Source organism: Molossus molossus, unplaced genomic scaffold (genome assembly GCF_014108415.1).
Source record: "Molossus molossus isolate mMolMol1 unplaced genomic scaffold, mMolMol1.p scaffold_m16_p_8, whole genome shotgun sequence".
NCBI classification, from domain to species: Eukaryota; Metazoa; Chordata; class Mammalia; order Chiroptera; family Molossidae; genus Molossus; species Molossus molossus.
This window is the reverse complement of record NW_023425402.1, coordinates 9,953,637-9,978,530: the sequence shown is the minus strand read 5'-3', so window position 1 is coordinate 9,978,530 and position 24,894 is coordinate 9,953,637. Positions and strand designations below refer to the sequence as shown.

The 24,894-nt window shown below is 36.7% G+C and overlaps 1 protein-coding gene across 2 annotated transcripts in view; it reads left to right on the top strand.

The window, feature by feature from the left end:
- BTBD9 (BTB domain containing 9) overlaps nt 1–24,894 on the top strand; it is a 446,601-nt gene that overhangs the window by 37,507 nt on the left and 384,200 nt on the right. For both annotated transcript variants that reach the window (XM_036249375.1, XM_036249376.1), the window contains exons 2-3: nt 19,853–20,064; nt 23,632–23,995. In XM_036249375.1, coding sequence (XP_036105268.1) covers nt 19,880–20,064; nt 23,632–23,995 — 549 coding nt within the window. In that variant the 5' untranslated portion in view covers nt 19,853–19,879. The remainder of the gene's footprint in view (nt 1–19,852; nt 20,065–23,631; nt 23,996–24,894) is intronic.

The window sequence follows — 24,894 nt, the reverse complement described above, 5'->3', positions numbered from 1 at the left end:
AGCTGTCCAATTTTCCCAACACCATTTATTAAAGGGGCTGTCTTTACTCCACTGTGTGCTCTTGCCTCCTTTGTCAAATATTAATTGAGCATATTGCCTTGGGTCCATTTCTGGGTTCTCTGTTCTGTTCCAGTGGCCTATATGCCTGTTTTTGTGCCAGTACCAGGCTGTTTTCATTACAGTGATTTTGGAGTATAACCTGATATCTGGTAATGCGATCCCTCCTACTTTATTCTTCTTTTTCAAGATTGCTGTGGCTATTCGAGGTCTTTTTTGGTTCCATATGAACTTTTGAAGTACTTGTTCTAGTTCTGTGAAGTATGTCATTGGTATTTTGATGGGGATTGCGTTGAATCTATAGTTTGCTTTGGGTATTATGGGCATTTTAATGATGTTAATTCTTCCAATCCATGAACAAGGTATGTGCTTCCACTTTTTTATATCTTCCTCTATTTCTTTTATCAATGACCTGTAGTTTTCTGCAAATAGGTCCTTTATTTTTTTGGTTAAGTTTATTCCTAGGTATCTTAATTTTTTTGCCACAGTGGTAAATGGGATTGTTTTCTTAGTTTCTCTTTCTGTGAGTTCATGATTGGTGTATAAGAATGCCATTGATTTTTTTTCTTTTTTTTTTTTATCCTCACCCGAGGACATTATTTATTTTTTGTTCAGATAGAGTGGAAGGGAGAGAGAGGAAGAGAGAGAGAGAGAGAAACATCGATGTGAAAGGGACATATCGAGTGGTTGCCACCTGCACGACCAACCAGGGTCGGGGACAAACTGCAACCGAGTACGTGCCCTTAGCGGGAACCGAACCCGGGTCTCTCTGGACCGCAGGCTGATGCTCTAACCACTGAGCAACACCGGCCAGGGTCGATTTCTTGACGTTAATTTTTTATCCTGCTACTTTGCCAAATTCATTTATTAAGTCTAGTACATTTTTGATAGAGTCTTTGAGTTTTCAACGTATAGTATCATGTCTTCTGCGAATAATGCGTTTCACTTCCTCCTTTCCAATTTGGATTCCTTTTATTTTTTCTTCCTGTCTGATTGCTGTGGCTAAGACTTCCAGTACTATGTTAAATGAGAGTGGCAAAAGTGGACATCCTTGCCTTGTTCCTGTTCTTAAGTGTAATGCTTTTAGCTTTTGCCCATTGAGTATGATGTTGGCTGTAGGTCTTTCATATATGGCCTTTATTATGTCGAGATATGATCTTTCTATTCCCACATTACTGAGTGTTTTTATCAGAAATGGATGCCGGATTTTGTCGAAGGCTTTTTGGCATCTATTGATATGATCATGTGGTTTATATTCTTCATTTTATTTATGTGGTGTATCACATTTATTGATTTGTGAATATTGTACTAGCCTTGCATCCCTGGGATGAATCCCACTTGGTCATGGTGAATAATTTTTTTGGTGTATTGCTGGATCTGAGTTGCTAGTATTTTGTTAAGGATTTTGGCATCTATATTCATCAGGGATATTGGCCTGTAGTTTTCTTTCTTTGTAGTGTCTTTTTCTGGTTTTAGAATTAGAATTATGCTGGCCTCGTAAAAGGAGTTTGGAAGTCTTCCTTCTTCTTGAATTTTTTGAAATAGTTTGAGGAGAATGGGTGTTAGTTCTTTTTTGAATGTTTGGTAAAACTCCCCCCTGAAGCCACCCGGGCCTGGGATTTTGTTTGGTGGGAGTTTCTTGATTACATCTTCAATTTCTTCTGTCGTTATTGGTCTTTTCAAGTTTTCTATCTCTTCCCGGTCCAGTTTTGGGTGACTATGTGTTTCTAGAAATTTGTCCATTTCGCTTAGTTTGTCGAATTTGTTGCCGTATAATTGTTCATAGTAGTTGTTAACAATCCTTTGTATATCTGTGGTGTCAGTTGTTACTTCTCTTTCATTTCTGATTTTGTGTATTTGGGTTCTCTGTCTTTGTTTCTTGGTGAGTCTAGCTAAGGGTCCATCAATCTTGTTTATCTTTTCGAAAAACCAGCTTCTTTGTTTCATTGATCCTTTGAATGTTTTTTTTTTGTTTGTTTTTGGTCTTTATGTCATTTATTTCTGCTCTGGTCTTTACTATTTTTATCCTTCTATTTGCACTGGGGTTTTCTTTTTGTTTGCTTTCTAGTTCTTTAAGTTGTGAGGTTAGATAGTCTATTAGAGATTTGTCTTGTTTCTTGAGGTAGGCCTGTAGTGCTATGAACTTCCCTCTCAGAACTGCTTTTGCTACATCCCATAGATTTTGTGTTGTTGTGTGTTCATTTTCATTGGATTCCAGGAAGTTTTTAATTTCTTCCTTGATCTCCTGGGTAACCCATTCATTGTTTAATAACATGCTGTCTAGTCTCCATGTGTTCAAATGTCTTTGCATGTTCTTGTTGCAGTTGATTTCTAGATTGATACCATTGTGGTCTGAGAAAATGCTTGATATGATTTCAATCTTCTTAAACTTGTAGAGACTTAGTTTGTGTCCTAAAATGTCATCCATCTTTGAGAACGTCCCATGTGCACTTGAGAAGAATGTGAGTTCTGTAGTTTTGTGGTATAATTCTCTGTAGATATTTATTAAATCCATTTGGTCCAGTGCTTCATTTAGAGTCTCTGTTTCCTTGCTAATTTTTTGTCTAGAGGATCTATCCAGTGATATCAGCGGGGTGTTGAAGTCCCCTGCTATGATTGTATTGCTATCGATTTCTCCCTTGAAGTCTTCCAGAAGATTTTTAATATATTTTGGTGCTCCTATATTGGGTGCATATATGTTTATCAAGGTTATATCTTCCTGTTGGATAGATACTTTCAGTATTATGTCGTGGCCTTCTTTGTCTCTAATTATGGCCTTCATTTTGAAATCTATGTTATCAGATATGAGTATTGCTACCCCAGCTTTTTTTACCTTTCCGTTTGCTTGGAAAATTTTTTTCCATCCCTTCACTTTCAAGCTATGTGAGACTTTTGTTCTGAGGTGAGTCTCTTGTAAGCAACATATATGTGAGTCATGCTTTCTTATCCAATCAGGTACTCTGTGTCTTTTTATCAGACCATTCAGTCCATTTACATTTAAGGTGATTATTGATACGGACTTATTTATTGCCATTTTTGTTTATTGTGGTTATATTTTTCTTCCTATTTCTCCTGCTAATTACAGAAGTCCTTTTAACATTTCTTGCAGTGCTGGTTTGGTGCTAATGTATTCCCTTAGCCTTTTTTTTGTCTGGGAAGCTCTTTATTTGACCTTCTATTTTGAATGATAGCCTTGCTGGGTAGAGTAGTCTTGGATTCAGATCTTTGTTTTTCATGACCTTGATTACCTCATGCCATTCCCTTCTGGCCTGTAGTGTTTCTGTTGAGAAGTCAGCTGAGAGCCTTATGGGGTTTTCTTTGTAGGTAACTTGTTGCTTATCTCTTACTGCTTTTAGGATTCTTTGTCTTTAATTTTTGGCATTTCGATTACTATTTGTCTTGGTGTGGGCCTGTTTGGGTTCTTCTTACTTGGGGCCTCCTTTCTTCACCAAATTAGGGACGTTTTCTTCAAATATATTCTCTCACCCTTTCTCATTTCTTCTTCTTCGGGGACTCCTATGATGCAAAAATTGTTATGTTTCCAGTTGTCCCACATTTCTCTTATGCTGTCTTCATGTTTTTTACTTTTGGTTTTCTGATTGGTTGAGTTTTTTCTACCCTGTCTTCTAATTCACTGATCTGGTCCTCCGCTTTCTCTACTCTGTTGTGTAGACATTCCAATGTGTTCTTTATTTCTGATATGTCATTCTTTATTTCTTCTTGGTGGTTTTTAAGTTTCAACTGGTTGATTTTCAACATTTCTATGTCTTTACTCATGGTGCTCATGTCCTTACACACGCTGTTGAGCTTCCTCAAGATCATGGCTCTGAGTTCTGTTAACTTGCTGAACTGCACCTCATTTATCTCATCTTCGGTAGAGGTCTCTTGTTCTTCCATTTGGCATTTGTTTCTTTGTTTCACCATTTTGGCTATTTCAGTGGGCTTTGGAGCCTGCCAAATTTTCCCTGTGGGTGTTGGTGTTCTGCTGTTCATGGCATCCTCTACTGGGTTTGGATGAGCGTGGGAGGACCCATGTTAAACACCACTGTCAAGTCTTACCTTCCTGGGCAGAGTTGCAAGCCCAGGAATCATTTAGTTATTCTCTAGCTTTTTGCCTGGAGGCTATCAGTAGGGGTTACTTGAAGGTCCTTGGCTTCTAAGTTGAATGAAAAACTTTTCAGGCCCTGGCTGATTGGCTCAGCGGTTAGAGCGTCAGCCTGTGGTCCAGAGAGACCTGGGTTCGGTTCCCACTAAGGGCACGTACCTCAGTTGCTCTTTGTCCCCAGCCCTGGTTGAGTCGTGTGGGTGGCAACCGCTCGATGTGTCCCTTTCATGTCAATGTTTCTCTCTCTCTCCCCTCCCACTCTATCTGAACAAAATATTGAAAAATGTCCTTGAGTGAGGATAAAAAAAACCAAACACAAAAACTCCCTCAGGTGTTCAGCGTAAGGGGATTTCCTGAGGGTGGGGCAGATGTTGGTTCTTCATAAGCCTCAATTTGCATTTCAATGGCCCACCTGGGTGGTGTTGAATCTCCAAGGGAGGGGCTACCACTTCCCCCCACAGCCCTGGGAAGGAGTAAGATGACCACTGTCCTGCATGGCCGCAACTCAGCAAAAGCTCTGAGCGCCCTACAAATCCCGAGTGTCCCCACACAGTTCCAGTCCAGTATGCCCTCCCTCTGCTGGAGCCCAAGGTGAGTGGCTGTGGCTATTTTAGTGTCTGTCACGGCTCTGCGCTGTGAAGCCACTTGGGTGTTGAACCCCGAGGGCGCTGCTCACAGCTAAGACAGCTGCTGTCCGTGGGCTCCCAGACCCCATCCTGTGCCTCCACAGTCCTACTGGGATTAAGTCATTGTCTCTGGTTATATGGTCCTCTAAGCTGCTTTTCTGTTTGTTTGTTTTTTTTTCCTGACGATTTGTCTTTATTTTTGTTGTACTTCCAGTTTGGTTCTGGGAGATTGTCTGTCTAGCTTCCATTTACTCCACCGCCATTTTGGAATCTCCTAGACTCTTTCTTTTATTTCTGCTCTGATCTTTATTATTTTCTTTCTTATACTCACTTTGGGCTTTGTTTGTTATTCTTTTTATAGTTCCTTTAAGTGTAAACTTAGATAGTTTATTTGATATTTTTCTTGTTTCTTGTAATGCTATGAATTTTCCTCTTAGAACTGTTTTTGCTGTGTCTCATAGATTTTAGGTTGTTATGTTTTGATTTTCATTTGTTTCAAGGTATCTTTTCATTTATTCCTTGAATTTGTTAACCCATTCATTGTTTAATAACGTTATTTACCTTCCATGTCTTTGTGTGTTTTTCAGTTTTTTTCTTATGATTGATTTCTAGTTTTATACCATTATGTTCAATGAACGTGCTTGATATAATTTCAATTTTCTTAAATTTATTGAGACTTGTTTTTGTTCTAATAAAATGTTCCATGTGCACTTCACAAAAATGTATATTCTGCTTTTTTGGTGTGAAATGTCCTATAGATATCAACTAAATCCAGTGGCAGTCTTGTGTCATTTAAGGCTGCTTTCTTTCATTTGCTTATTCTTTTTTTTTTTATTTTTTATCCTCACCTAAGGACATTTTTCCATTTTTGTTCAGATAGAGTGGGAGGGAGAGAGAGGAAGAGAGGGAGAGAGAGAAACATCAATGTGAAAGGGACACATCGAGTGTCTGCCTCCTGCACAACCCCAACTGGGGCCGGGGACAAACTGCAACCGAGATACGTGCCCTTAGAGGGAATCGAACCCGGGTCTCTCTGGACTGTGGGCCAACGCTCTAACCACTGAACCAAACTGTTCGGGCTCATTTGCCTATTCTTAAGAATACACTATAGATTTGGGTATGGCTGTGGTCTTGTCTTTGCTTATGGATCATTGGCTGTCATTTTGGACAATAACTCCTAGACTATATGAGGATAAATATCTCTGATTTTTATTCCTCTTTTCCCATTGGAGTAGAAAATACTGTATTGGAGGAACAAAGACAATGCCTATAAATCTAAAGGAAAGAAATTATAAAGGAGAAAAAAGGAACAAAGGGAAGACTATCATAATTTGTGAACACTTCCTTTACATTATGTTCCAGAATGGCAACAAATAAATGTATAAAATAAGATTTTAGGTGGACTGATTTCTCAGCGTTGATCTTCTTAAAAAATTTTACAATTTCACAGAAATAGGCTAGATATAGGGGTTTAACAAACTGCATCTAAGTATGCACAGTAGAACATTTTTATAACATCTACAAATGAAAAGCCAATTTCCTTACACAGACAATAATGCAAATGTTCTCGGTAGCTTTGCTACAAAGAAATTAAATTGTTGCAATTGATGATTCCAGTGCTTTAATAGGAGTTCATGCTATAATAACCTTTATTAATTAGGAAAATATCATATACTTTAAATCTAGGCAAGAATATTACAAAGCCATAAATTGCCACTGAAGAAATTAAATAGAAATGACTTGTCCTGTATTTTCAAATATTATTACAGCTAATAACCACTGTACTTATCGTGACTTTTTCATTGTTTTTTGGCTCTAGGTGCATATATATATATATATATATATATATATATATATATATATTTCTGTTCCCAGCATACAGTTCATGCAGTTTTTAATGACTTGGGACTTAAAAGGTTGAGAACCTGTAAAAGGATAGTTATATAAACTCTGAGATCTATCAAGTGATAGCCCTGTCTTAGAGTTGCAGTCTGTGAGTTGTTATTCCCAAAAGTCATCCCATCTTATAGAAGGTTGCCTTTAGGAATTACACAGTGGAACAAACAGGAGCTGAGAGACTGAGAGAGAAGGTTGGTGGCTAGACAACATAGATCTTTGGGTAAACATTCAGAATTTAGGTTAATAAAATCTGCTGATAATTTTTTTGTACCTTACCTCTTTTCTGAAGCACAAACTTAAGAAGGTACTTTCTAGAGAAGAAAGAAGCAGCAATCATCAGTATTTGGGGACACTTTAATACAATACAATGAAGCTCACTTGGGTAATTTGATATTTATTGTGTTCTGATTTTAATGCTTTTGTTTTTTTGCAGGTAATTGGAGATAATTGTTTTCATTAAATATTGTATTCAGAGAAACTGAAGAAGGCTTGAATTTAATAGAAAATAAAAATCATACTGCATATTATTTATTGGGCTGTTTTTTTCTTGGGAGTCTTAGATATTTTGTGATTGAATAATAGGATAGCTTCTCCCAAGTACCACAGAATTAGATGTTATTTCCAAACTGAGCCAGGGGCATTGCCTAGTCTAGAACAGTTTCCAAAGATGGCCTAAGGCCACTGGTGGGCCTGATCAAAAAATATTGGCCAATGTTGGGTGATCTCATACTATTTCATTTATATGTATTCTTTGGCAACTTACTAATAACCAGTCAAGTGAAGCATTAAGTGTATACAAAATGTAGCATTCATAAATACACCTCATCATACTACTAGAATTTATAAAGGATTCTGATTTAGTGTTCTACTCAGAAGTCTGGCTGCTATGCAGTCTGTAACAGCTTTGCAAAGCTCCAATTCCATATATGAACATGTATAAGGTAGAATTATTTTACATTTCTGGAAACATACATATAATCAGTGTATGGTGAGTTAGTTGTGCTTTTCAGTTGTTTATATTTTTTATTATAAATTACTGTTTAGCCTTATCATTATCAATTTAATTTGTTGTAGGTTGTTCGGTTAACCCTGTAATGTGTATTGATGCGTATTTGTATTAACAGTATTGTTGGTCTGTAGTTTTTCAATTGCTAGAGTTTAAATTGTAGTTAATATGTGAATTAATCTCGCCATATTAGAGAAGCAGATGTATATGTATTCTTCAAAAGTTGGCTTGAAAAATGACATTTTATTCATATTACCCATGACATATTTTCCCTGGTTTGAATAGGGTGTGTCAAAATAAGTTTGAAAACTGCTGGTCTGAGGAGCTAGTTGGCAGGTCTAGGAGTCTGAGTGAGAATCATATCTGATTTCTTTCATGTCACTACAGCAAAACTGTTGTAGGTCCAGGACCTTGATAGACCTGGTTTGAATCTACTTTTTATTGTCTGTGGCCTTGGACAAGTTGCCTAATCTTGTCTGGTTTCAATTTCCCATCTGTAAATTAGGATTAAAAACACTAGTGCCTACCTACTGTAACCCATTTCTTTTATTATTAGATGAGATGATGTGTGTAAAATGCTTAGGACCCTGCCTGTCTTATAGTAAATTCTCAATAAATGATAACCATTATTACTAGGTGAGAAGTACTTTCTGTATTCCTACTATAAAATGGTTAATTTTCTACTACAATGTAATTTACTTTTCTTTTGGGGTTAAGATATTCAACCAATATTTATTTATTATATATTTTAATTCCGTTTGTATGAATGTTCATTGCTAATAATAGAGTATGTTTCCAGTGATCTTGATTATTTCAAATTTGGGGTGATCACTTTTTTATTGAAAAATATTGGACATGTAACACTGTAAATGTTTAAGGTGTTAAATATGTTAATTTTATATACTTATATATTATAATATGATTGCCATTGTAATAATAATTAGTGCTTCCATCATATTATATAATTATCATTGCTTTATAGTGGTTAGAATAAAGTTCTAGTCTCTCAGCAGGTTTGAAGATTATAATACAATATTGTCTATATTAACTGTGGTCGCTGCATTAGATCTCTAGGACTTATGGTAGGGTCACTTTATAAAATCTAATTACTATAGTAGTGTTGCCATAACAGCCATTTTCTTGTTTGATTGTGTGGACAATGCTACATTATCATCAATCAGTGGTTTCTTTGCAAGAACCATTTTTAATCCACTTGTCATTATCGTGAGTGGTAATTTAATTAAAAGTAGATGACATTTGGAAGATTCATATAAGCAAGCACGCAGATAAAACTGATACTTCCCTTGACCAAATGAGGACACTACCTTCAGCCCTGCCACTTTTGTGGAATTCTCACTCTTTTCTCAAGACATGTATTTATCTTATGAGACAAGTTTTTGACATGCAGATCAAGAGAGAGAAGCAATGCCCATCCAAATATATATTTTAAAATATATTTTTATTTTTATTTATTTATTTATTTTTTTAGAGAGAGAAGGGAGAGAGAGATAATGTTGATGTGAGAGAGAAACCACTGATCCACTGCCTCCTGCACGCCCCCTACTGGGGATGGAGCTGGCAACCTGGGCATGTGCCCTGACCAGGAATCAAACTGGGGTCTCTCAGTCCATAGGATGACGCTCAATCCACTGAACCACATTGGATGGGCCCCATCCACATATTAAATATTACTAGACTTTAAATTTTTTCTCCCTTTTCTGTTAAAAATACATATCAATAGAAATATTAGGGTTTTCTTTCCAAATTTCTATGGTTTGTATTGCACTCTCCCTGGGATGTAAGCACCCCATTTTGGAGAGCAAGTTATTTATATAGCCAACTATTTGAATATTTACTCTTATTCTGATACAAGAGTATAACATCATTTTTTTGAGTTCCTATTCATTCAATATTCTGTTTGGCATAGTGTAGTTGTGTTGGCATGGTATTATGGAAGATAACTATATTTGTCTACAAATCACAAAATTATGGTCTGCTAGTTGTGGAACTGACATTGTCATCTAACCTTACCTTCCTTAATAGACAATGAGTTTTTTTAAAGGTAGCATTCTTATCTTTTATTTGTCTTTGTTTTTCTGTCACCTCGTACTTGCCCTGTATTGTAGAGGGAGCTCAATAAATCTTATATCAAGTAAAGTATATACAGATTCAGAAACTAATTTGTCCCTTGGCAGAGAATTGGAGAATTAATGTGGTAATTGCTAAATAGAGTTTAATACACTCTCAGTGAAATAATCTTGTCAAATGTTTTTGTTTTGATATCATTCTTTAGTGTTCCAAGCTAAACATATCTAAAACATTTATTTACAAACATATAAAATCATAGAGTGACAAGAATTTGGAGCTAACTGGATGTTAGAAATCATTCATTCTTTCCCAGAGAAAGACATTTCAGAAGTCCTGAACTAGAAAATGCCCATGAAGTCTAGTCTTGTCTGGCACTTCACTGCCCGATGTTACTACTCTCCTGCAGGGCTTGGATTGAATTTGCAGAGTATCAGAACCAAGGTTACACCTACCAGTGTGCTCATTCTACACCTGTTCATTCAAACTTTTGGATGACATGGATAGAGTATATATCAAAAGAAGTAAGGTATCCTTCCTAATAGAAAGTAAGTGTGGTTTTTTTTTTGGAGTGTTTAAGATTCAGACAGGACATCGTTTATCTCCCCAAGCGATATTAATTTTAAGTTTAAGGAATACTACTTCAAATTACACACCACATGGGTACCAAGAGCAGAAAAAAATTGCTGAACCATATGCTTGTAAATGCCATCTCTTTCCTCAAGAGAAAGATCGTTTATATTCTGCAATTAAAGAGCAGAAGGTCTTTTTTGCCATAAAGGCCTTTCAGTCAAGAAATTAGCAAAATGGAAAGGTCTTCCCAGGGGAGATTTTTACAGCATTCAAGGACTCTTTGGCATCACCACCTGGTGGAACTTTGCTCTTTATCTATTTCCTGATTAAACTCTGGATAATAAACTTTAATTCTAAAACATGTGGCAAACCCTTGTTAAAGAAAAGTTTGTAAGCAGCTCTACTGGAAGTAAGCACTAAGTAAAGAAATTGATGTTTAAGTTGACTTGGTTTTTTCAAACTCCTTAAGGGGCAATTACTACATTACAACGTTATGAACTACATATGCTGCTGTCACTTTATTGATGGACATTATTATTTTGGTTCGAACCAGTGAGTGTGGGTTTCTTATTACATAATAAAGTCACTAAACCTGAGAATTTTTGTATTTCTGCTCTAGTCTTTTAAAAAAATTTGATATATTTGAGTCCATGTAAGTTAGCTAACCACAAAACAATAGTGTAGTTTCAATACCAGAACCTTGACTAATAATTGTGCATGATATGCTTAATGGCACCATTTCCAGGTTGAGGGACCCCTGCCTTCTCTTAGAGTAAGTCCCTGTTTTCCCTGCTTTCCTACTCTTCTTCCTCCTACCTTGAAGGAATAGCAAATGTCAGCAAGTTTTAGACTCTGGGACTGTCAACAGGAGCAAATCTCAGAGCATTTTGTGTGCATCTTAAAAGATCTGCCTTAAGTCTAGAAAAAGTCATACTGAAAATCCCAAACTGAAGATCTTTAGTTGGGATGTATCAGATGGAGTATCCTAGTAGGCCATGCTACCCAGGTATCAGATATTCATTACTTTTTGCCTTAGTATAATGAACTTTTTGTTCTGGCCTTCAAGTTGTTAATTAATTTTTTATCTGTGGAGATAATATATAGTCCCTCTGCTTACTATTCTGTCTTAGTCACTAAATCAGGTACTGCTGGTTGTAGCAATTTAAAACCTTTGCTGTCTCATACACAAACTATTTTGTAATTTTAGTGGCAAAACGTTATTCAAATATTTGCATATAGTTTTATTACAAAAATGCTTGTTATAAAAGTTTTAAACATTACAGAAATATGTAGTGCATTATGTAAAAATGTTTCTCACAACCCTGATTCATTGGGTTAACCCTTGTTAACAGTTTGATGTTTGCTTTTTTAAAAATTAATTAATTAATTTTTGTTACAGATGTTTCTCCTTTTCCCCCCACTGATTTCCCCTCCCCCTCTCTCCCCACCCTGTCCCCAGCTTTGTTGTCCATGTCCATTGTTCATGAACACATGCATATAAGTTCTGTGGTTTATCTCTGCCCCACCTCCCCCCTCTTCTGTGGATTTTCAGTCTGTATCCCACTTCCGTGTCTCTGGGACTGCCCCATTCCTCAGACTGTTATGTTCATTATATTCCACAAATAAGTGAGATCATATGATATTTGTATTTCTCTTTTTGGCTTGTTTCACTTAGGATGACACTTTCCAGGTTCCTCCATGTCATCTCAAAAGATAAGAGATCTTTCTTTCTTATAGCTGCATAGTACTCCATTGTGTATATGTACCACACCTTTTTTATCCATTCGTCTACTGATGGACATTTGGGCTGTTTCCAGATCTTAGCTATTGTAAATAGTGCTGCTACAAACATGGGGGTACATACATTTTTTCTGATTGGTGTTTCAGGCTTCTTAGGGTATATTCCTAGAAGTGGGATCACTGGGTCAAATGGCAGTTCAATTTTTAATTTTTTGAGGTAACACCATATTGTTTTCCATAGTGGCCGCACCAGTCTGCATTCCCACCAGCAGTGTACTAGAGTCCCCTTTTCTCCACACCCTCGCCAACACTTGTTGTTTGATTTGTTGATGGTGGCCATTCTGACAAGTGTGAAGTGATACCTCATTGTTGTTTTAATTTGCATCTCTCTGATGATTAGTGATGTTGAGCATTTCTTCATATGTCTCTTAGCCATTTATTTGTATGTCCTGTTTGGGGAGGTGTCTATTTAGTTCCTCTGCCCATTTTTTAATTGGGTTCTTTGTCTTCCTTTTGTTGAGTTGTGTAATCACTCTCTATATATTGGAAATTAACCCCATATCTGATATATCATTGGCAGTTATGCTCTCCCATACAGTGGGTTGCCTTTCCATTTTGATGGTTATACTACAAAGCCACTGTAATAAAAACAGCCTGGTACTGGCACAAGAACAGGCATATGGAACAATGAAACAGAACAGAGAATCCAGAAATGGACCCAAGGCAATATGCTCAATTAATATTTGACAAAGGTGGCAAGAGCATGCAGTGTGGAGTAAAGACAGCCTCTTTAATAAATGGTGTTGGGAAAATTGGACAGCTACATGCAAAAAAATGAAACTAGATCATCAATTTATATCATATGCAAGAATAAACTCAAGATGGATAAAAGATTTATATATGACTCATGAATCCATAAAAATCCTAGAAGAAAATGTAGGCAACAAAATTTCAGACATCATACCCAGCAGAATTTTCACTGACACATCACCTAAGGCAACAGAAACAAAGGAGAAAATGAACACATGGGACTACATCAAACTAAAAAGCTTCTGCACAGCAAAAGATACAATCATCAAAATGGTGTTTGCTTTTTATTTATTAAAAAAAAGATTTCACTATAATACTGTTGTGCAGCTTGCCTTTCGCATGCAAATATATATTTTTATAGTTTTTTTTAAAATGTCAGTAGTATCTAACTGTATTCTTTTAAAATTATTGTATAATATTCCATTGTATAGACTTACCATATTTGTTTCATTGAGCAGTTGCCTTTCATTGAGCATTTAAGTTTTCTTTTCCAGTTTTTTACTGTTACAGAAAGTGCTGAAGTTGACATCCTTATGTCTTTAATTTTGTTCTCTTGTGTGAATATCTAGCTTTTTTCAAAATGGATAGCCACTTTTATTGAAAAAAATTTCACATTTTCTCCCACTGAATTGAAATGCTACATTTATATATATACTAAATCCCTATGTGTACTTAGGTATATTTTTGGACTAATACGTTCCAATTACCTGTTTCTCTAACATGATATTATTTCAATTGCTCTAATTTATTATTTGCTTTCTCATCTAGAAAAGCTGGCCCCTCATTGCTTTTTTTTTTTTTTTTCAGAATATAAACCAAGTCACATATTTATTCTTCCAGATGAACTCCTTTACCCCAATTTACTTTAAAAACTCTGTTGTGATTCTGATGACTATTTTTAATTCCCGTATTAATTAGAATTATGTCAGCTTAACAACTTTTTTTTGTTAATCCCCACCCAAAATATCCATTGATTTTTAGATAGAGTGGAAGGAAGGGAGGGAGGGATGGAGGGAGAGAGAGACAGAGAGAGACACACAGAGAGAGACAGAGACATCAATCAGTCGCCTCCCATCTGACCCTGACCAGGGCCAGGGATCCAACCCATAACACTTTGGTCCGCTGGCTGATGCTGTAATTGCTCATTCAAACTGGCCAGGGCAAAAAAAACAACCTCTTGATAAATATAAAATTCTCACTTCTCATTCTCAGTTTTCTAATATATGCATGTGTCCATTTGTCAAATTATTGGCTTTTAACTGTGTATCCTTACCAAGAATGTTTTGTTGTAGTTTGCTTTCTTTTACTAAAGGATTGTTTTTGTTCACAATATAAAGTATAATAAAATATTTAATATGCTTTTTATATAGTAATTTAGAGATGACTAGTCTCTTTACAACATTTTATCTATCTCCCAACAATGTTATGTCTCTCTTCATTTATTTTTCTTAAATCCCTCAAGAGAGTTTTATAATTTCCAGTATATGTTTTTCTGAGTATTGCATGTTTTACAGTTGTAAATTGTCATCCCCCCCCCCCCCTTATTTTATAGATGGTTATTTTGGCCTGGAATGATACTATATATTTTCATGTAATAATTTTAGGTGGTCACCTTAATGAACCTTAGTTTCTCTCATATTTTTTCAGGACATTTCATGTGGGCAATCAAATTATTAGCAGTAGTGATTATTTTGCGTCTTTGTTTCCTCATCAATTTAGCATTAACTTGGTTTTCTTAATTACATTGTATTTTGTTCCTGAAAATTATGTAGTGATGAGTATACAGCCATATCTTATTTCTGAACTTTATAGGAATGTTTCTAGAGTTTTATTATTAACCAGATGCTTATATCTATTACATTTAGGCTGTGTATATAGGCATCAAGTTAGGGAAGGATCCCTTTATCCCTTTTCAATTAAAACTTAAAAAAATAGCCCTGGCCGGTTTGGCTCAGTGGTAGAGCGTCGGCCTGCGGACCAATGAGTCGTGGGTCAATTTCGGCCAAGAGCATGTACCTCGGTTGCAGTTAGTGCCTGGCCCAGCCCAGCCCTGGTCAGGGTCATGCGGGAGGCAACCAGTCGATGTGTCCCTCTCACATCGATGTTTTTCTCTCTCTCTCCCTTTCTTCTACTCTATCTGAAGATAAAGAGAAAATATCCTCGGGTGAGGATTAAAAAAAAACTTAAAAAATAAACATTAATAATTGTATAAAAAGGTATTTTAGCTTTTATTGTGCTATTTATATGATGTTTTTCTCCTTTGACCTTTTAATTTGATGACTTAGTTTCCCTAATATTCTTCATCCTTTTGGAATTGACCACGTTGTCATGAACCCTTTTGCTTGATTCTGTTTTCTAGTATTTTACGTAGGATTTTTTTTCCCTTTATAATGAATTTTGAGTGTGTGGTTGTGGTACCATCTTTGTGTTAGAGCACATTGGTTTCCTAAGGAGAAGCAGGAAATTACTTTTTCTCTTGCACACAAGAATAGTTTAACACTGGAATTACGTGATCCTTAAAATTTTGAAGAAGCCTGTCCATAAAACTGATCTGGCATACTGGGAAGTCAGGGGTCAGGAATACATTTGGGCAGGTGGGGTAGGTTATTTTCTTAGTATGCTTTCTCCTATCCAAGTCTAATATTAAATAAGTGTATCAGATAGGTTTTTAGACTTCTTGTTTTTAGACTTTTGCTAACATTGTTAGATCCTCTGGTTATTTCTGGATGTATACAAAAAAGTTAACATAGCAGGATTGAATTTTATCTTTAGAAAGGCCTGCTTGCAAAGTTGTGCCTTGTCTGGCATCTGGAAACTTGGATTTTAGAAGGGTTCCTGATATTAATTGATAAGAGTGGCTCATTTAAACTGTTTGTACAAACCAGCATGGTTTATGTTGAACACTGCTTTCCTTCTTGGAGCCTGGAATTTGGACACATGCCAGGCAAGGGCTACCCACACTAACAGCCTCCCATTAAACACCCTGGTTGAGTCTAGCAAGCTTTCTGGTTGGCAACTTTTAACACATGCTGTCATAGCTTTGTGGGGGAATTAAGCACATCAGTGTAACTCCATTGGGAGAGGATCCTTGTGCCTGGTTTTCCTTAGACTTAGCCCCTCCTGCTTTTTCAAAATCTTTCTTATTTTGTTCTGTATTCTTTTGCTATAATAAATAACAGCCATGAGTACAACCATATGCTGAATTATGAGAGTCCATTTCATATGACAGGCCAGAACAGTGATATTAAGAGACAGTGGCACAGTTAAAACATATAACTTAAAAAAACCCTAATGTAACCATGTGGTCATTACAGGTGTGGAAACAATCTCGTGGAAGTTGGAAAATTTGTCACAGATCACCCATGTCATTAGTGGCAGAATACGTTTCAAAGCTTAAGAAACAAGTCAATAAACAGCTTTAACCCATACACTTAATTCTTTTCCAGTTTTATCTATCAAATTAAAATTGGTTGTTTAAAAAATTAAGTGTATTGGTGTGTGGTTTCTAAAATATGCTTTTTAAAAAAATTCCTCATCTGAGGACACTTTTTCATTGATTTTCAGATGGAGTGGGAGGGAGGGAGGGAGAGAAAGACACATTGATTGGTGGCCCCTTCTGCATGACCCAAGCCAGAGCCAGGGATTGAACCACAACCGAGGTACATGCCCTTGACCAGAATGGAACCTGCAACCCTTTGGTCTGCGGGCTGATGCTCTAACCGCTGAGCCAAACTGGCCAGGGCTAAAACATACTTTTTAAAAAAGAGCAAGCAGTGGACATAAACTGTAACTTTGTAGATAAGCTACAGCATCAGGTGAAAATATTTTCTGCATGCAAGCTGTGGCATAGACACCTTGTTAACACCATTTGCCTTTTTGCAATAAAACTCACAATGGAATCATATGCTAAATGAACCTTCTCTGCTGGTATTTTATTGGTATATTTGTGCACCTGAGTGAGGGTTGCGAACCTACAACAGGCTAAATCAGTGGCTCTTTTCCAGGCTGCTCATTAGAATTGCTTTAGAATAGTGATTGCATATTCCAGGCCAATTAAGTCAGAATCTCTGATGGGTGGGGTTCAAGCATCTTTTTTCTTTTTTTTAAAGTTCCTCATGTGAATCCGAAATGTAGCAAGCTCATTGAGAATCACTGATCTAATTAAAATTCTTTCTATGTGCCAATAAAAATTGTGTTTATTCCATAGTAAGTGGCTATTTTCTATACCCGGCAATATTAGCTTTATGTTTCTTGTTGGAAAAGCATAATTGAAATGTAAATTTAGCAAAATGAAATTGTATGACTAAGAAGTACAGATCTATCCCTGGCTGGTTTGGCTCAGCAGTCAGCCTGCAGACCAAAGAGTTGCGCATTTGATTGCGGTCAAGGGCACGGATCTTGGTTGCCGTTGGGTCCCCGGCTCTGATCAGAGTCCTGCAGGAGGCAGCCAATTGATGTGTCTCTCTCACATCGATGTTTCTCTCTCTCTCTCTTCCTCCCACTCTATCTGAAGATAAATGGAAAAGTATCCTCAGGTGAGGATTTAAAAAAAAAGTACAGATCTAGAGAACCTACTAAGGTGATATTTACCTATGTAGCATTAATATTTATTATGTATCAGTTGAAGAATTATAAATTTACTTTTGAGCTAGTTAGCCAAAAACCAATCATTGTGTGTTGAGTCATTTAGTCAATCATTTGAATCTTATTCGTGACGTAAGAGAATGTTATAACAGAGCATGTATTCACTGGGTACAGGAACACCTTATTTTATTACACTTCTCTTTATTGTGCTTCACAGATGTTGTGTGTTTTTTTTGTTGTTTGTTTTTTTACAAATTGAAGGCAAGAACCTCCACTAGCAAAAAGATTACAATTGGTTTTACTGCAATTCTCACTTGATTGTGGTGGTCTGGAACTGAGGTTTGCCTATATATGCATTGCATCTTTTCAGCCAGGAAAGTGTCAGTTTTGTTTACAGTGATGCACCATCATTAAGGGAAATATTAGGTAGTGATGTGAGATTTTGTGTTGAAGAGGAATGGAATTTTGAAATCAGGTACAAGTCACTTTCAGAATTTCATGGCTGATACAGGAAATAACCATGTTATTTTGGACATTGATTGGTTAATCTAGCCAGAAACCAAAACAGAAAACGAAAACAGTTTGAGCCTTTGTCTAGTTTACAATCAATTCTTGATCATAGGTTAGAGCAGAAATTGGCAAACTATGGCCTGAAGATTAAATCCAGTCTTCTTCTGTAAGTAGTTCATTGGAACATAGCCATGCTCATTTATTTGCTATTTGTCTGTGGCTGTTTTTACTTGACTAGTGTTGTGACAGAGACTGTATAGCCTGTAAAGCCCCAAAATATTTACTATCTGACCCTTTGCAGAAAGTTTGCCAACTCCTGTGTTAGACTGTTGTATCACACATTAGATGATTGATTCACACATGATTTGCTAACACTCCTTAAGTTGATCCTCTTAAGCTGAATTTGGTCTTGCCTACACAGATGACTGGAGATGATTCTGTTTTTAGGGCTTTCTGATGGAAGTTTTAGTTGAGGGAAAGGGATTTGCCTTGGCAATGAGAGGGGTATGCTGCTAGCCCTCTGATGTTTCTACCATAGGGGACCAGGAGCTTGTTTATTTACTTGGGGTGGGTGTCTGTTTGCGTAACTCATCCTCCATGTTCCCCTACATCACAGTGCTTGCTGATGCTTCCTCTGTTGGGGATGGTCATGGAGTATAGCAGTTAACTGGAAAACCTGGATCAGGAGGATCTTCCACTGCAGTCTCTGGGGATAAAGACCGTTTTTCATACACTTTACTAATAATGGATCTGGATGTGAAAGTTTAAAGATTAGGAGTGGCTTAACTCTCAATCCTTCCTGGTCCAAATGGAGAGTTCTAGAAGGTGTGGAGGTCTAGTGGAGAGAAAGCATTATCTGGCTCAATTCCCCTAGTCTCTAGTATAACAGCTCTCCTGTGAACTGTCAGCCACGTCTCCACCTTGGGCACCTGAATGCTAGTGAAGGCTCTCATCCACTTGCTAGGTTGCTTGCACCTGAAAAAGCAGTACCTGCAAATTCATTAGAGATTTAAGAATGTAAATATTTTTAGCTTTCAAAGCACATAGCTAGCTTTTCTAATATATAAAGATGTTAATTAAGTTTTGGCTTTTTGATTTTCAGTTAACATGTGTTGAAAGGCATTGCATACAAAAGCAGGGAAGTGCCTGTAAATGAGATTGAATGTAATGATGCTCTTGTAGACACAGGCAGTGTGATCATTAGAGCCAGATGTTTGGACTGCAAGTCAGTCTTGAGAAAAATATTTGGAGTTATTCTTTTTTTGAGGGGGATTAGGATGCTTGCTATAAATTTTCATTAATAAATGTCATTATTTTTGTGAATTCAGAAGATATAATTTTTAAAATAAAATATTTAAGATGGTTTTAGACCATAACCTCTGAAAGTATTTGAAATGTGATGATTTAGTTTATTCTCTTTGTGCTGTAGGTGTAGATCTGTGCTTGAATGCCTTTCTACTGGGGATAGTTAGTTATACCCTACATTATAAAATCTATCTGTGCTAAAAGAGGAGTTCCTCTGGTGGTTGACTTCTTTTCCCTGAGGCACTGAGAAGTGAGGGGCCTGTATTTGGCGCAGCATTCTGGACTTGGATAGCTCTCAGTGCTGGTGGTTGAGGGCCCTAGCATTTATTTTTGTTTTCCTAGTGTGATAGGCAGTGAAGGTAGTGTGTCAATGCAGGCTGAATTGCTTCCCACAATAAATGGGTTAATAAAGATATCAGTAATGATGAAATAAATCTCTCTTGTGTGAGTGTTTTAAAGTAGTTTAAATGTTTACTTAGCTGTGTTCATGGTATGTGATTTTCTGTGTGTACTTTCCATCCCCCACTAACTTGCATCCCTTTTTTATTCTAGATCAGTGACTATTATCTGTTCTACAAGATGAGTAACAGCCACCCTCTTCGCCCCTTTACTGCAGTGGGGGAAATTGATCATGTGCACATCTTGTCTGAACATATTGGTGCCTTGCTGATTGGGGAAGAATATGGTGATGTCACATTTGTTGTGGAAAAGAAACGTTTTCCTGCCCACCGGGTCATTTTAGCAGCGAGGTGCCAATATTTTCGGTAAGTCTCTAATAATTTCTGAAGATTCAAGTTGTAGAAACATTGGTATTTTTTGCTCTATAAAAAATATGTAACAGCCCTGGCCGGTGTGCGTCAGTGGTTAGAAGGTCGGGCCCTAAACCGAAGGGGCACAGGTTCAACCCCCTGCCCTGGTCAGGGCATATACAGGAGGCAACCAATTGATGTGTCTGTCTCACATCAAAGCTTCTCTCTCTCTCTCTCTTTCTCCTCCTTCCCTCCCTTTCACTCTCTCTAAAAATTAACGAAAAAATATTCTTGGGTGAGGATTAACAACAACAAAAAATAATATATATGTAATATAGCACAACAATAAATACTAGCAATTCTTCCATTCAACACCTATAAGAATTTCATCTTTGTAGACTTTTTTGCTTATTTTTTGGAAATCACCTTTTTCTTCAGGAGCCATTTAAGAATTCTAGTGTTAGAAGGTTCCCCAGACTAGACTGTACCCAATCAACTGGTTTTAAATATCTCAGAAATATTTATCAGGCTGTCTTTGTTGCCTTCTCCTTCTCCTTACTGCTGATTACTAATGGAAGATAAATTGATATATTGGCAGATAGGGTTCTTATGTAGATAAACGACCCTCTGGACTTGCTAATGAACATGAATACCTCTTAGTTTCAGACTACTGAGGTCCAGGACCTGTAAGTAACTCTCTTTAAGACAAGCAGTTTGATAACCCCCCCAAATTAAAGGAAACAAGTATTTATTGAGACTTAGTTATACTATAAGTAAAACTAAACAAAATATTTATGTATTTAATTAATATAAAAATTGTACTTATGTATAGCTATTGTTTGTTACTCAGGCCCTTAATTCTCAGGGCTCTAAATGTTAAAGTGAACTCTCATTATTCTGCATCATACCTAATGTTAGTTAAGAGGGAATCATCATTGAATGTTAATGTATCTTTGATAAGTCCATTGGTCTATATCCATGAAATCATTGATTTGCCTAGGAAACTGATGTCTAAAATTAAGATGCTGATGGCTTAGAGAAAAATTCAGTTACCTTCTAGTGAAAACTGCAATCTGAGTTTTATAATCAGAAATAATGGAGACAGTGAAACAGCAACACCTAGAGTCACACAGTAAAGTGTGTCTCTTAGAAATATTTACTATTAATGAGAACTTTTATAGTACTTTATTACAAATCTTAGAACATTCCATCTTGTACATATAAAGTGCCACTGTGATGAAACGAGGAGCCTAGGAAAGAGAAGAGCCTATTAAGAGTTCTCACTTACACTCTCCTATGCCTCTTATTAATGGCCTTGGTCTAGTTATTATTTGTTAGCCTCTGCCCTCTGCATACTTTTTCTTTTGTGTTTCTTTCCCATTCCTTACTTTTGGTCCACTCACTACTGTTAAAGTAGTTTTTGAAAAGTTCTTTCTTTATTAAGTCAGAAGTTTTCAGCTTTATGTTTAGTATTTGTTAATAGTTTATACCTTACCCTCTTTCAAAATTAATTTGCAACATTATATGTAGGTATCTTTTAGGTGATCAGTATATTCTTAAAAGAAACTCAAATACTTAGAAAAACTCGAAGATCATATTGAATAAATGGAATATACTTCTCTCACTTATTAGCCTCGTTCTTGATGTCTGTTTGTGGATATTGAACCTTAATGTCTGATGGCTCATGAGGCTAAACTCAGAGTCATTACCAATGTTACCTTAAATTCTCATTGCTGACATCATTCATGTACAAAGGTAGGTTGACTGTCAGTAGTCAGGAGAGTCTTTACTAAGTGTTGTCATTGAGCCTGTCAGTTCCCATATAAGGACAAGCTGACTATATACAAGGGAACTTCCCACGAGTTGGGGTTTATATTTAGGGTTCCAAGGAACTTCATCAAAAGAACTTTTAAAGCATTGAGAATCCATGTAAATATCGTGGGTCATACTGGAGTAAGTCTTGGTGAGATCTTCCCAAGAAAGTGTTTTTAAATCTAGTAATTTTAAAGTTGTGGTTGGATGTTCTCTGGATTAATGAAACCTTCAAAGGTGTTTTTAGGCAGAGTATAACCCAGTGAGGAGGTATGCTCAGAATATTCATGAATCTTTTGCTGGATGGTTTCAGCTATTTTCCTGAGCCAAGCAAGAATGCTGGATCCTGGGGGAGGGGGAGAAGAGTTCCTGACAGGTGTGGAGGGAACCCTCGAAATGCTAGTTCTGCTCTGAGACTGATAGGAGCAGGGGAATCTCTTTTTGCCCCCCTGTTCTCTTGCTCTCACTTTTACATGTTTTCTTTCTTACTCTCAACTCTTCTTTTTCTGCATTCCTCCATTGTCATCCTCTGGCTGCCCTTTCTTTTCTGATAGAGTGAAAATTTAATTGGTTCATATTATTTCTCTAGAGTAGTAGAGGTAGAAATTCAAATTCATTAAAGGACTGAATTATCTAGTTTTCATTTTTTGATGAGCAGATAAGCAATAATGTGGGGATTTTTTTTTAATCTAACAAATACTGAAAGACAAAAAAAAATCAAATCTTTCGTAATTCCATCACCGATTTCAATTTCATTTTTAATTTATAAGGTAACAATGAAAGTCCTTTCCTCCCAGCCTTCTAATCTCATTCCCCAGAGACAGCCACTGTTAACGGTTTAATATGAATTTCCCCTGATTTTTCTCAATATAAATAGATATATCTGTATATACCTATGTGCATACACATACAAGTATGTGCTATACACTTTTTTACTCAACACATGGATCTGATTTGCAATGTAACTACTGTCTCCTGGACATCTTCCCAAGACAGCATATAGTGACCTCCCTTGATTTTTTTAATGGCTGCACAGAATGTTTATATCACAGTTTTTTCAGTCATGTTCGTATTGATGGACATTTAAGATTTTTTCCATTGTTTCAGTATATATTCTTATATGTTATCTTTCAAACCATGCTGTATTATGTCTCTAGAATTGTGTCCTAAAATGAGATTATTGAGTTGAAGGGTATGCATCTTTTAGATTTGAAAAGATATTATTTAAATTACTTTCCAGAAAGGGGTACCCCTTTTTACTCAAAGTAGTGCCTGAGATAACCTGTTTTTCCATTGCTTTTGCAGCACTGAATGGTAACAGGCCTTTTCATTTCTGCCAGTCTAACAGGGAAGAGTGGCACCTGGTTGTGTTTATTTGTTTCTATCCAATTATATCTTTTCTATAGAGTTACTTTTTAAACTATTTTATTGGCCTTTAACATGTTTACATTGATTTCACTGTTCCTCTCAAAAGAGCACTTTCATCTTTCTATTTACTGAATGTCTATTACATATCTTGAGCTCTCAGGATATTTCATTAGTCCAGTTGTTTATAGAATTAATTCAAAATAGTTTTTAAATTATTTCTCTTAGTTTCTTTAGAGAACTTAAAGTGACTATGCATTTCTATGCATACTATGCATTTCTCTACCTGCATCTTTATGTCATTAAACAAATTTATGTTTATATAATGTTGATAGCCATTATTTTATAATTTTGTAGCAAATCTTATTTGAGGTTTTTCTCGTCTGTTTCTTCTCTGATGTGCAGAGCATTACTCTATGGTGGAATGCGAGAATCTCAGCCGGAAGCAGAAATCCCTCTCCAAGACACCACCGCGGAAGCATTCACAATGCTACTCAAGTACATCTACACCGGGCGGGCGACACTGACGGATGAGAAGGAGGAGGTGCTGCTGGACTTTTTGAGCCTGGCCCATAAATATGGATTTCCAGAGCTGGAGGATTCTACCTCTGAGTATCTCTGCACCATACTCAACATTCAGAATGTCTGTATGACCTTCGATGTTGCCAGTCTCTACTCACTCCCCAAATTAACCTGCATGTGCTGCATGTTCATGGACAGGAATGCTCAGGAGGTACTCTCGAGCGAAGGCTTCCTCTCCCTTTCCAAGGTGTGTCCTAGTCTGACAGTAACTTGCAGGCATCCATTGTGCTATTTATGTCTGTACAGTGGAAATGGAGCAGTGGACTAAGAAAAAAATAAATCGAAGGTGTGGAGAGGTTGAGACTCTAGATCATGTAAGAGAAAGGCAGATTGCTTCTGTTTTCTTTTACATTTCTTTTAGTAAATTCCATGTGCAAAAAAGAGTGTGATGCTGGGTGGTTGTTTTCAATGTGGTCTTGCATACTGATTTTTGAATTTGCATTTCTTTGATAAAGAGAATAATTCCTTATGATGAGAGGGAAAATCCCTAAGGGAGATCAGATGTGTCATTAGGTATCTTTAAGTCACTGTTTTTTTGTTTTTTTGTTGGCTCAAAATTCACTATTCTATGGTGTTTTACACTGCATAATAGCTAGAGTAAAATTGTTACGCTCAAATCTTTGTCTGAACCCTGGGTGGTTGTCTCTTCTTTCCCTTTCTGTGTTCCTCCCAGGACCTGAATATTTTGAATGAGAACACTTATTTGAAAAGCTACATGTCTTGCCCTGGCTGGTTTGACTCAGCAGTTAGAGCGTCGGCCCACAGACCAACGAGTCATGGGTTCGATTCTGGTCAAGGGCACATACTTCAGTTGTGGATTTGTCCCTGGCCCTGGTCGGGTTGTGTGGGAGGCAACCAGTCGATATATCACATCGATGTTTTCCTCTGTCTCTCGCTCTCTCCCTCCCTCCCACTCTATCTCATAATAAGTAGAAAAATATCCTCGAGGAATAAAAAAAAGAAAAAAAAAAGCTACATGTCTTGTTTTGAGTTTAAACTATGATTTTTATTATCCAATTTTATTTTTAGAGGCAAGGTCTTTGAGGCTTGCACCAATGTTGTTGGAGGTCAGTCTGAAAATCTGAG